The 13,429-nt window shown below is 44.2% G+C and overlaps 1 protein-coding gene across 3 annotated transcripts in view; it reads left to right on the top strand.

The window, feature by feature from the left end:
• The window catches only part of arhgap17a (Rho GTPase activating protein 17a), a 30,282-nt gene that overhangs the window by 12,195 nt on the left and 4,658 nt on the right, over positions 1-13,429 (top strand). The window contains exons 3-19 of one of the 3 annotated variants that reach the window (XM_062443097.1): positions 778-882; positions 1,072-1,104; positions 1,535-1,611; positions 2,273-2,384; positions 3,325-3,401; positions 3,872-3,989; positions 4,684-4,752; positions 4,942-5,023; positions 6,257-6,384; positions 8,183-8,294; positions 8,566-8,647; positions 8,799-8,879; positions 9,002-9,115; positions 9,333-9,424; positions 10,463-10,610; positions 11,965-12,116; positions 12,744-13,286. In XM_062443097.1, the coding sequence (XP_062299081.1) occupies positions 778-882; positions 1,072-1,104; positions 1,535-1,611; positions 2,273-2,384; positions 3,325-3,401; positions 3,872-3,989; positions 4,684-4,752; positions 4,942-5,023; positions 6,257-6,384; positions 8,183-8,294; positions 8,566-8,647; positions 8,799-8,879; positions 9,002-9,115; positions 9,333-9,424; positions 10,463-10,610; positions 11,965-12,116; positions 12,744-13,286 (2,125 nt within the window). Of the gene's footprint in view, positions 1-777; positions 883-1,071; positions 1,105-1,534; positions 1,612-2,272; positions 2,385-3,324; positions 3,402-3,871; positions 3,990-4,683; positions 4,753-4,941; positions 5,024-6,256; positions 6,385-8,182; positions 8,295-8,565; positions 8,648-8,798; positions 8,880-9,001; positions 9,116-9,332; positions 9,425-10,462; positions 10,611-10,899; positions 11,188-11,964; positions 12,117-12,743; positions 13,287-13,429 lie in introns of all 3 variants that reach the window. The other 2 variants (XM_062443099.1, XM_062443098.1) reach the window with 2 other exon arrangements.

Here is a 13,429-nt window from a genome sequence, read left to right on the forward strand (position 1 = left end):
ATGGTCATTCTGCGCAGCTTCAATCGGGCTCTGTGGCTGTGACTCCCATCATTGACCAGCCCATCAATGACAGTATTATATCTTGTCTGGCTTAAAAGCACAGAGTGGATCTGTGTGGCCAGGCGAGCAGACAGGAAAAGCCTGTGTAATCAAAAAGACCCTTTTAACACTAAAGAATCCCCCCCCCCCCCTCGCTCTCGGTCACAGCCCAGTCGCAGTCCAGCGGCTGTCGCTATGGAGACACTTCCGATGAGTCATGTGTTTCAAAGATAACATTCCAACGTTGTTCCGCAGGGATGAGCCCTTATCAATCATGTTTGAACTCTGACCCTTAACTCCCTCAAGGCACTAATCAAATTTCTGCATGGAACTGGACCTCATTAGCTATCCACTCTTTGTTCTGTTGGTTTATGGAGATAAATTCATGGTGTTAAAGAGATTAATGAAAAGTTCAGAGTTGCGGTGCAGTAATAATCATGGTGGGATTTATTCCAAATACTACAAAGCAAAATATTAAACTGGGGCTACACTGTTATGATCCTTTTTATATAGAAAAATCCACCACAACTTGTAACAGAATGAACTTAGAGCATCATTTAGCTTGTATTCTTTGTATATGATCATAGACTGTAAACAAAGGTAGATGCCACTTGGGTTAATGTGATGCTTCACATAGGTTTCATCCCCCAGCTGTGGTAGCTGCTGCTTGCATGTGATGTATGAGCACAGAAGATATCTGCTAAATATTTGTTCCTGCACGTCTTGTGTTACGCACAGATTGAACGGCGCATGGAGCTGGTGCGGGTGGTGTCCCACAACACACACAAGAGGATGGTCTCTTGTCTACAGGGACACATCGGCGCAGATGCAGAGAAGAGACATGTAAGGCACAAAGCACGCTGCAGTAAATGTTTGTTACAGCCCTGTTTTATGCTTTAAAATAAACTATGTATCATCCACAACACAAATTCTGAGTTCTCATGACATAAAAGTATCTCCCACTAGGCCTCCAGTACATGATTTCTTTTTTTTGTGTGTTTTCTACCCCACACCACCCTACATGCACTACAGTCCGTACCACGCCTCTATACAGGAAATGGTCAGGTAATAAACCACGGATTATTTACTCCACCTCTCTGGTCCTTTTCGACACCACTATGCTCCATTTTTACCATTCATACATCTGCCGTCTTTATTCACTCCTACTGGAGTCTCTATGCATGACACTTTTGCCTTTGGGTTCCTCTGGTTAAAAACAGTATGTTGGCAACATACCTGTCTAAAACACTCTATAAAGGAAACTTGCAGCATTGTCAGTCGATGGGTGTGACTCTCCCTTAGTACGCCTCTTAAATCCCGTTTAATATCTGTATTTTCCTCCTTCTCTCAGAAAGCCCTCTTCCTTTTCCTGAGTCTGTGAATTTACTGTCGACTTGTGCAATGGAATGCCTTTGATGACCTTTCTAATGTAAAATACAAAGCTAATCACTATCTGCATCTGTCCCTCTTCCACACACAAACACGCACCCTGCAGAAAAAGCTTCCTCTGACGGCGCTATCGCAGGCTATGGTGGAGGGAGGAAACCAGTTGGGAGAAGACTCCTTAATAGGGTGAGTTCACGATTGATTGACAGGCCAGATAACCAATTGCTCGTCCTTTTTAAACTGTTGCTATATGTGGCAGATGCACCCAAGAGAGCGTGAAATATGAGGCCATGCATTCAGGGCAAACCAGCTGTGTGTTGTTTTTAAAAATAAATTGACTTTTAGTAGTTCCTCTACTTGAGGATCAGATCATTCATCGTGACTGAGAGAAACCCACAAAACAAGGCCAGACAGTTTATGCTTGAGGATCTTGAAAGTGAACATCTCCAAATCTACGCACTCCCTGTCTGGAAATAATGAGGAAGATGAAGTGAGTCAGCTGGAGAAATTGTGGCCTGAAACTCTGATAACGGTAGTGATACATAGATTTACTGTATAAGCTGGTCAGTAGGCCACTGTGTTGCTGTTGGCTTTGGACAGCTAGAAATGATGATACACACAGTGACCTGGTTTAGCTTTCAGTTATTGATCAGGGGACAGAGGAGCAGCGTCTGTGTTCATGTGTGAATGATATTTTGTCAGGAGTGGTGTGATTACACTGAATGCAAACATCCTCTCATCCTCACACATAACGGTGATAATGAGGGATAAATATGCACACTTTTAACACTCTTCTTTCTCTCCTTCCTCTCTCTCTCTCTGTGTCCGTGTTGATGTGCGTTGACAGGAAGATGATGGAAGTGTGCGGCGAGGCGGAGAATCGGCTGGCATCGGAGCTGATGCAACACGAGCTTCAGATAGAGAAGGACGTTCTGGATCCCCTCAGCCAGCTAGCAGAGGTCAGAAGCCGCGCACCCTCCGGACATAACAGCTGAACAGAAGTTAAATATTTAAAAACACATTCAGGGCTCTTGACTCGCCTAAAACTGCAGTCGCACTCATTTTCTTTGCTTTTTTTTTGGTCTGAATCATAGTGGATACCAATAAACAGCATCTTGTGTTTCTGTCTTTTTTGGGTTCACATTACCTAGCTGCGTGTGAACTGTTGACATGTCACAGACTCTCAAGTAGTTTGTGTATTAGGTAGTTTTTGTAATGTGATCCTCCCACGTTGGAGATTTGGCAACAGAAGTCAAAATAAAATCTGCAACATAAGCTAAGTCTCTTCATCATCACAGACCGTGGTTTGCCATCTGTTCTGTTCATTTTATAATACAGTTTTCTATCAGACAGCTGCTTCTTTGTACCCGTAAACCTTTAGCTGTTTCCTGTTCTTGCTACGGTTGTCACTCTGAACAAAGTGCACTGCTTTTGCCTCGAGAAGCTGCAATGATTACAGAAAAATCTGCAACTTTGATAATCAACAAAGTGTTTCAGTCATTATTTAAGCACAAACACCAAAAAAAAGATTCTTTAATGTGGGCGACACATATAAGAGTCAACTGAATATATTAGACTGTTGGTTGGACAAAACAAGCAACTTGAAAGTATAACTATGGGCTGTGGTAAATTGTTATTTTTAACATTTCATAGACCAAAAGCTTAATCTATTAACAAGAAAATAATCATCAGGTAGTCAATAATAAAAATAACCATTAGTTGAAACCCAAGAAAAGGCCAAGACCTGCATTTTCTTTTGTCCTTTTGTGGTCATTTTGCACCCTAAAGTGTGAATAGAGGTCTCAGTTGCATGCAGGCAGTCCAGGTATTTCTATTAATTTACCAATAAAAATGCTAAAATGCTCTTTAAGTTTTTTTAAATGTATATAATTCTCATAGGTGGACATCCCCAACATCCTGAAGCAGAGGAAACAGCTGGCCAAACTGGTGCTGGATTACGATTCTGCCAGAGCAAGGTTTAACTGTTCACTCATGTCTCATCACTTTATCTATGTAATATTTTACTCAGATCCAACTGAAACTCCTGTTACATCACTCACTCCTGAATTTCAAATCAAGTCAAGTCAATTTTTATTTGTGTAGTCCGTTATCACAAATCACAAATTTCCCTCAAGGGGGCTTTACAATCTGTACAGCATCCAACATCGTCTATTCTTAGAGGCTCAATGTGAATGGGTCAAAAACTCCCCCAAAAAACCCTTTTAACAGGGACAAAATGGAAGTAACCTCTGGAAAAGCAAGAAAAGAAAGATTCATCATACAGACATGTAATAGATGTTTCTGTGTCCTGAATAGACCTAAAAGCAAAATTACACTACAGGTGAACAGGATGACAGAGTTATAGAATTCACATTGTAGTTCTGGGTTGTAGAAACAGTCTCATATCATTTAATTGTCCAATCTGTCCTCATGTCTTCAAACTCAGATGGTTGCAGGCAACCAAGTCAATAATCTCAGGAACAAACACTCAAGCACTGACGGCCAAAGCTGACCTACTGAAGGAGGAGATGGATGAAGCAATGAACAAAGTGGAGCTTTGCAAGGTATGAGCGGAGGTGACTCGTGGGTTTTTATATGCAAGTCTGCTGCCTCATTATGTTGTTGTTTACCAAGTTCATAGGAGGGTGTTCCAGCAGTCACACACTGTCAGCATTGCAAATGTTGGGAATGGGAAAGCCAGAGATCATTTCCAGCCTTTCTCGACTTAAAAAAAAAAAGTAACTGGGAATAGGCCTGGTCAGAACTTTCAAAAGGGGGGGGGGAATAATTTCAGCAACAAACAGGTCATTCCAAGACCCTCAAGCCCTCTGACCCAGTTTGCTGACGCACACAGATGACTGAAAAATGCTCCGTCAGCTCTGCGCGATTGCATCTATTGAACTGAGCGTGATGTGTCAGGTTTTCTATCCAGGAAGCACAGAGCCTTGTGTTTCCCCTTCACCAGCTCTCTCTTCCATTCTCACAGAGTCCTGCCAAGAGCAAGAGGATTTATGACTCACATAGAGCACAGAGCAGAGGCTTAGCTGACCACTGACGCTTATCCTTACGCCACTTAAAATACCGGCCTTTCATTTGATGGATGACAGCGTGAGGCTGGAGATGTAGTTTCTTAATGAATTAATAATGGTTTACTGCAGCGATGCTTCTCTTCTGTCTTGTGAATCTTGGTTTTCAAAAGTTAGTTTTAAGATGATTGTCTCAGTGCTCAAGATTTATACCCCTGTGCTTCTCCGGCAGGACCAGCTTGCTGCAGACATGTACAGTTTCTTCTCAAAAGAAGGAGAGTACGCCCGCTACTTTGTAACGGTGAGTGGAGGGTGTGTCACGCTCAGCAAGGCAAAAAACTGTGTGCTGAGTTTCTGTGGGAATATTCACAGCTGCTGTGTAACTGTGAAACAGGCTTGGCCTGACATTTTATTTACTTTGCTGTCATATCTTTTACACCCCCCAACCCTACACCCCCCGTCTGACTCTGCTTAATGTCTGTTCCTGCAGCTCCTAGAAGCTCAGGCTGATTACCACAGAAAGTCTCTCACTCTCCTGGAGGGTGTCTTGCCAACCATCCAGACTCAGCAAGGTAAAGTACACACACACACACACACACACACACACACACACACACACACACACACACACACACACACACACACACACACATACACACACACACACACACACACACACACACACACACACACACACACACACACACACACACACACACACACACACACACACACCCCTTCATGAACACACCCACTTAGCACTAAACAGTACAGTGTTAAAACAACAACTTACATACAATAAGGTAGTGTGCAGGGCAATAATACAAGACCTCTTTACATACTTCCTACAGAAAGCTGCTGTACGTCCCCCCCCACCCGTTTTTCTTTGGTGTCTTTTTTTAAACAATATCTTCCCAGTTCGACACAGGAGAAGTTTGAGGTTGAGGACTTTGCCTCGAGGTGCACTGACAAGTAGTTCCTAGGAGGAGAAGTGGTTTCTTATTCTTATTCACTTTTCCAGCTGGCTTGGGAAATGAAACCAGTTACTGTACCCTTCAGTTACATCACTCCGGTCTGTTTTTCTAACTTCTGCACTACCTTTTCCCTCAGTTGCTGTAATTGTTAAAAGACCACAAATGGGGCCCAGATATTAAAGAATAGTCTTTTGTTTTCACTGCTCTGCTCTCCAATAATAGTCCATCTTTCCTTTCTTTTTCCAGCACAATATCTTTTCTCTGCTCTCTTTGTAAGGCTTTTTGTCTTTATTTGAAATGTTGAAGCCGTGTCTTATTCAAGAACCTTGTTTTTTTCTGACACTAAACACATATGATCTAAACCAGACAAGCCTGGTCTCCCAGCATGTGGCGATGACTCACCAAATCCACATAACCACCCCCCCCACCCCCACCCCTCTCACATCACACCCACCTGGGTTCTGCAGCCCTCCCCTCCTCCTCTGTCCTCTGCCTCCCCATTCACTCACATGTTAGCACACACGCACACACACACACACAGAGAAACACAGCTGAACAGTCACTCCCGCTGTCTGGGAGCATGTGGTTATTATTTGACGGCACCCTGTAGGGGGAGTGACGACTGGTTGGGTCCTGGCTGGAGGGAGAGTTGTTGACCCAGATATCTGCCATCCAGAAGAGCAACAGGCTAAATCCTGGGCCAACGTGATACACCGGCCAAACCCCATAACTCTGCCTTCAGAAGATTTGTTTTATGTCTTTTTTTAGATTTGAAACATGAACAAGATTGCAGCAATTCACCTCTTCTTTCACCTCCTCTTTTGTGCTCAGACTCGTGGACGGAGAAGCCGGCGTTTGGCACGGCGCTGGAAGAACACCTGAAAAGGAGTGGAAGGGAGATCGCTCTGCCCTTAGAGGCCTGCATTATGATGCTTCTAGAGACGGGCATGAAGGAAGAGGTAACCGAGAACAGACAAAGAAAAACAGCGCAGCAGGGAGGGAGAGATTAGATAGAAGGGGTAGCATTTTGCAAGATTATTATGCAGCATGGATAGAAAGGGTAGAATCATCCTCCTGCTGTAAGAAGAGTGCAACAAGAGGTTATAAAAGAAGCATCTGAGTGATTTGCTGCTCTGCAGTGGAGAGCACATGAAGCTAGGGAGGGTTTTAAAACAGCCAGAGTTTGGAAATGAAAACTTTTTGTCCAGTCTGCTGTTATATTGTAAAGCAAAGTGTAAACAACATCTGTAACCATGGTAACTGCACACAACAAAGCAGTAGTAGCAGCAAAATGCTAAGAAGATATACGAATACAAATGATTTACTCTAATGGACTAAAATTTAACTACAACCAATATATCTAGATTAAATCTAAATCAGGTGACATATGAACACTGCAAGCCAAAGGTGAAAGGGTTCATTTAATGGTAACGAGGGCATCCAGAAATTACACCAGACTCTGCAGCTCTGTGAAGCTTTTTTATTCTCATGTAGCATTGTTTTGGTTTTATGACCAACATATTATCCAGTGTCAACAGCAGCGTTTAGCCATTCTCAGCAAACAAGCACCATTAAACCAGCTGAATGTTAAACAAACAGCAAAGTTAGCAGCCTGGACAAACAAAAGCAAAAAACATTTAGTAAGCTTAAAACTCAGCAACCTCCCTCTGGAGTCGGTGGAGACTAAAACAGAGCTAAAAGAAGAGCGAAGACTGCATTTCATCACCAATTTGATGCTCAAAGATTGTTTTCTAGCACCTTCATGTAACATAATTCTAATGACAACCAGCAGCCGTTGATGATTTAGAGGCTAATTCCCTCTACGCTATTGTAAACAATAGAATGAGATTTTGTTTGACTTGAATGCTCTTTTTGTTTCCTTTGTCTCACCATGTAAGTAAAACAAGTGCCTGTGTAGCTCATTAAAAGTCATATGGAGCCGTGGCTGCGATTACTGGCTTCACCGGTCATCGACATAATCAAAAGCAAGCGTTTGTTTATTCAGCGAGCATGTTAAGACTCAAGGAGATGAGCGGATAGACAAACTGTAAACAGGGGAAACTTCTGCATTTACGTTTCCACATCCAGAGACACTTGTCGCCCCTTCTGCTGCCCCCGCCGTGATTTATGAAATGTTTGTCATCTTCCCTCCCTGCAACAAATTTAGAATACAACAGAGTCTACTTGTCTCCTGTCCATAAATCAGATTTCCTTGTGCGTGTGTTTGTGCAAAAAAAAAAGGAAAAAAAGAAGAGTGTAAGTGTTAACTGCAAAACACATTATTTGTCACCCCTTTTCATTCCCTGGCGAGTCCGGTCTCTGTCATTACGGCGTGAAGACGGTCTTTGTTTACGTGTCAAAGTAGAGAGCTTGCTGCACTGTGAGTGGTGGGTGTGTTTGTTTGCCTGCTTTGAGGTTTCATTATGTGCAGCTGGCAGGGGGAGTTTATGTAGTGGATTTATACAGAGTCCAACTGTAATTGAGTGTTAGGTGTGTGTGTGTGTGTGTGTGTGTGTGTGTGTGTGTGTGTGTGTGTGTGTGTGTGTGTGTGTGTGTGTGTGTGTGTGTGTGTGTGTGTGTGTGTGTGTGTGTGTGTGTGTGTGTGTGTGTGTGTGTGTGTGTGTGTGTGTGTGTGTGTGTGTGTGTAGTTTCACTGAAAGCGCAGTGGTCTTGTGCGCACACTGAATGTCTGCATGTATCTTTGTTGTTGTTTACTGGTTATGACTGTGGTTTATTTGTCTGTGTGTGTGTATTTAGGGTCTGTTCAGAATCGCAGCAGGAGCATCCAAACTAAAGAAGCTGAAGGCGGCGCTGGACTGTTCCACGTCACAACTGGAGGAGTTTTATTCCGACCCCCACGCTGTTGCTGGTACGTCCCGAACCGGAGCTCATTTTTTAGTTTCGGAACTTCTTCGATTTATAACGTGCACCAAAATCCTAAAGCAAGTAACTTAGGTAATTTAAAAAAATGTTAAAGTCAGTATGTGTGTTTTTTATGTCATTTTTTATGTCTTCGTTTTTTAAAATTACAAATAGCTACATCCCACTGCAGTGACAGATTTCAGTACTCAAAATTATAATTATAATATAATACATTTTAATGTTTAAGTCTAAAAACATCTGTGCACGTGTGATTTCAGGAGCACTGAAGTCGTACCTGAGAGAACTCCCCGAACCCCTAATGACCCACCAGCTTTATGACGAGTGGAACCAGGCATCCAGGCAAGGCTCATAACATTATCACTGGGGATGAAATGCGCCAAGAATGTACAGTCGTTTACACAGCTGTGCTGCAAATATGAAGGGAATTACATGTAAGGATATTTCATTATAGATGTGACTAATGATGCGCTCCGCTTTCAATCTTTTCCAGCGTGTCGGACCCTGACACGAGGCTCCAGGCGCTCTGGGTCGTGTGTGATAAGCTACCAAAGAATAACAAAAACAACCTGAGGTTAGCCACCGATGTTCATCATACACAGAGAACGGTTATGTTACCGAGGCTTCTAATTCCTTTCTGTTTTGTGAGTGACTCTTCGCATCAACGCTAATAAAAACTGCTGTGTTTTTATGCAGGTATCTGGTGAAGTTTTTAGCCAAGCTGGCTCAGGAGAGCGAGGTGAACAAAATGACTCCTAGCAACATCGCCATCGTCCTGGGACCCAACCTGCTCTGGGCCAAGACTGAGGGGTGAGAAGGGGTTAAAAGCATCTTTGTCTAATGTTGAATAGCAAAGGTTTATTAATAATCTTTGAGACATGGTGGAATAGATTTCTATAAACTGTGACCATCCATCCTTTTTCTTTACCGCTTACCCTTTATAAACTGTTATTTGAGCTTATTTCAGATTGCCTTTCATTATGTTAGGACTCTTACAATTGTTGTCCTTCCACATGTGTACAACCAGGAGTCTGGCCGAGATGGCTGCAGCTACCTCTGTGCACGTGGTGGCCATCATAGAGCCCATCATCCAGCACGCCGACTGGTTCTTTCCTGAGGGTAAGGTTCCTGGTTTCCTCCACAAGCAGTCCCTGTCCTGCAGGATAGAAATACAACCACCAACATCTGTTACAGTTATCACCATGAAAACAAAGTCGAGACCTACACCTACACTTCTTCGGTCCAAACATTTTTGCATTTTTGTCGTGGTTCGTCTGGCAGGTTCGTCAAAGTCTGTCTTCAGTTCTTGTAGTTTAAGCTTAAATGATGACGGACTGTCTACTCCACAATTTACCGTTTGGAGTGCCTGCACAGACAGGGATAATGTGTCAGCGGCTTGTGCTGTCACCTCAAAACAATAAGGACCTCTGTTGAGTTTATGGCTATTTCTCTGCCGAGTTTGCATATTTTTCTAAACTTTTTTCCACCCACAACTCATACACTGACAAATCCAGGCAGATTTGAGAGTCCTAGCACTCCATTAGTATGAATATAAGAGTGACTTATCACCGCCGTGACGGGCCGGTGTTTGTTGACCGCGCCCTCTATTGTAAAGATGTGGTGATTCACACAATACCCTCGATAAGATTAGGGAAAAAATTAGGAATTAATGGTGCTCATCCCAGTTAAGAACAAAAGGTTGAATAAAGGCATCTGTCAAGACTTTGACTTGACTTCCTGCCCAGTTTTAATTTGTTAAGGTAAATTTGCCAAGCATGTGCAACTGGCTGTCCGATGTCAACATCTGCCTCCTCTTACCCATTAAAACCTTTTTGTTTTGGGGCTGTTTCCTGCATTTGGTTCAGATTTCAAACCACAGCACATTTCTCTTGGATAAAGATTTAAGACCCACACGATCTAGTGGTTAATAAGGGTGTCCAATCATCACAGGTTACAGGTTTAGTTAAAGACCCCCTCCACACATGTGTGAAAACATATAATAACACTCTACTTAGAACAATAATGTGTGTCTGATGTGCTTTACCACGAAAAAGACATTAGCATTTTAGCTTTCTTACAATTCTTGGTATGATTTCTACAAGATAAAGTTAAACTAGATACATCCTCTCTGTTGATGTTGTCTCTCTCTTCTTCCAGATGTGGAGTTCAATGTGTCCGGCATGTTTGCGATGCCCACGCCCGCATCCAACCACAACAATCACCTGGATTATGACTGCAGCACCATCGAGAGGAAGCGGCCTGGCAGTATGGTGGGACCAGAGAACGACACATCACGCAAAGACAAGTAATCAAGCAGGATTTGCTCAGTGCTGTTAGCAGATTCACTCTCATTAATTGCTTTTGGGAATAATTTTGGCTTTAATCCAGTTTCTGGTCCCTTTCTTTTGCTTCCTATAATTTTGTAGTGGATAGAATCTTTGTGATATAATCCTTAACACTATTTTACTGACTTCCATCTGCTCTGAGGTGGTGGTGATTCTCTGTCCTCGTCTAATCATTGACTCTGTGATCAAAGCTGTGGTGTTTTTTTTTCTTTTTTTCTCCCTCACCGTCTCCTCGCTGTCCCTCTGTAGCACCCCTAACAAGTACTCGGACCACACCCTCCGTAGAGGCAGTAACACCTTAGGTAGAAAGCAGCACACTTCACCTGCCTTCCAGCCTCCTTTACCCCCCGTGGAGGCTGCGGGGCAGCAGGGGTACGGGGCCGGGCAGGTCTCCCAGGCCTTGGCCGAGCCCCAGCCCCAGCCGCAAGCTCCACCGGGGGGGTCAGGGCATGACAGCTCCCAGCAAAGCTTGGCGCAGGGTCTCGCTGCTCTCGCAGCCGCTCAGCAGCTTCTAGCCCATCACACAGAAGAGCTCAGGTAAGGGCCGCTCCCCTGCCTGCCTGCTGCTGGTGGGGAGTGACACAGCATGCCGTACAGACAGACATACAGATGTGTGTTTATGCTTTTAGTGTTCACATTGTGGGAAGACTCTCTCTGAGAACAGATAAGTTCAGTCTTACTGGCTCCATAAAAGCACAGCAAATTATAAATGCATGATTCACTGGTGTCTCGCAGACACCTCCTCCTCTCTTGGTCACTTTGGTTCAGCTTGTGTTTCTCTAGCAAAGCCACAAGTTTTCATACACCGCCAGTCACAGCTATGCTAGACTTCAGCCCACAGAAAGAGCACAACAATGGCTGCTGTCATTCTGCTCACAGTCACTCCCAGGGCCTCTCTACTTCCCCATCCCTCTGCTTTCCTCCCCAAATCACTGGAATCAGCAGGAACGTCACACTAACTGGCCTAAACTGCCTTGAAAAGCCTGGACATTGGTGCCTGTTACGCAACGACTGAAGGGTGTCTTTGATTTAGTTGGTGAAAGGGCAACATTCAACATTCATATCCAGACAGATAACACTATTCAGTCCAGCATTCTTATGGTCCTACAGACTCTATTGGTAAGGTAAATTTAGATGGCACCCAGATTACATTTGTGAGCTTTATTATTGCAGCATTTGTTATTGTAGCTGTTTGAATTCAGTGCATCTACTTTGATGGCTTTAACCTTTAATAAGAAGCATTTAGTGGTGAACGCAGCATTTCAGAAAGCTGGATGGTTTAAAAGCTTTTCTTTTTCCTTTTTGTCTGTAAAGCAACCCAAAGCTACGTGACTCCACACCTGCCCAGACCCCTCTGCTCCAGAGGAATGGCTCTGGAGGAGGAGGGGGCCAGGCTGCAGGGCAGCTGGGCACTGGGACCCCCGGGGCTGGACCCATGGGGCCAAGTCCGCATATGATGCGCAGAGGTAAGAGACTGCACACCAGTAGGGTACAAAGATTCTCAGTCACCCAGATCACGAGTTATCAAGTATTAAGTTAAAGCCAACTGGACTTGAAAATGTCTGGAAGAGTTTTTTTTTTTTTTTTTCATTTTTGGGAAATATCTTCAAAAAGAGTCATATTTTATGTTCTGGCAACCCTAAAGATGCTAATTCCTCCTTTAATGTCATGTGTGATGCTCTGCTTTTCGTCAAAAAGTCCCTCTACACTCACAGTAGCCCAACATGTAGCTGTCTCTGATTTTCCCTTCCCTGCTCTGGCCTCCTTTAACAGAGGACTGATTACAAAGCTCAGCTCATAACTCATCACATCAACATTATGTTGAGAATTTATTAAATTACAAATTCAGACTGAAGTCAAAGGAAGCTTTTTGTCATTATTGGCTCTTAAAGGAATAGTACAACATTTTTGGAAATATGCAGATGTGGATGTAAACTAGTGAACTTTATAGTTTTTTTTCTTTCTTTGTTAAACAATGTTTAAAAAAACCAATATTTTAACTGTTCAGAGTTAACTCAACATTACAGATGAAAGTAGATTTTGTTTGTTTGTTTGTGTCACCAATAATCATGAGATTCTCCATCAAATTTCAGGTACCAAGAAGCAGGCTCCGGCCCCTCCCAAACCCTCAAACCCTCCTCCCAGCCAGCCCTGCAATTCAGTGAACCACACCTCCTCCTCAGGCTCATCCCAGTGCTTCAGCCCCACTCCCAGACCTCTGTCCAGCCACTCGCCCACCTCTCCCACCTCCCCCAACTTACAGCCATGCACCACACCCAGGCGCCACTCCAGCAACCAGCCCCCAATCCACGCGCCCAGCCACCCTCCTCCGGAGCCTCCTACACAGGCCAGCCCTCTCCCTCAGCAGGCGTATCCCGGCGGGGACCAGCAGAGCGCGGACACCTCACCCCCGGACACCCCGACACCTCCGGACACCCCTCCGCCCTCCGCCAACACCCACGACGGCCCCGGGGCCGTCGCTCCTCCGTCCCCGGCTCCCTACCAGACAGGCTCTCTTCCCCGGCCGCGACCCGTCCCCAAACCCAGGAACAGACCCAACGTCCCACCACCACCACAGCCCACCACACTGACGGGTGACACCAACGGGATCTGTGCCACTACTTATAAGATGATGGGTGAGTCTCATTCCTCATATCACGACTGCACGTAGAATACTTTAATTTATTTCACTACTGAAGTACTAATGTGCTCTCTTTCTAATAGTCTTGCATTGTAATACCTCCGCAGGTTAAAGACGTACTTGTGAGAGGTTTGTTGT

This window comes from Scomber scombrus, chromosome 21, assembly GCF_963691925.1.
Source record: "Scomber scombrus chromosome 21, fScoSco1.1, whole genome shotgun sequence".
In the NCBI taxonomy this organism is placed as follows: Eukaryota; Metazoa; Chordata; class Actinopteri; order Scombriformes; family Scombridae; genus Scomber; species Scomber scombrus.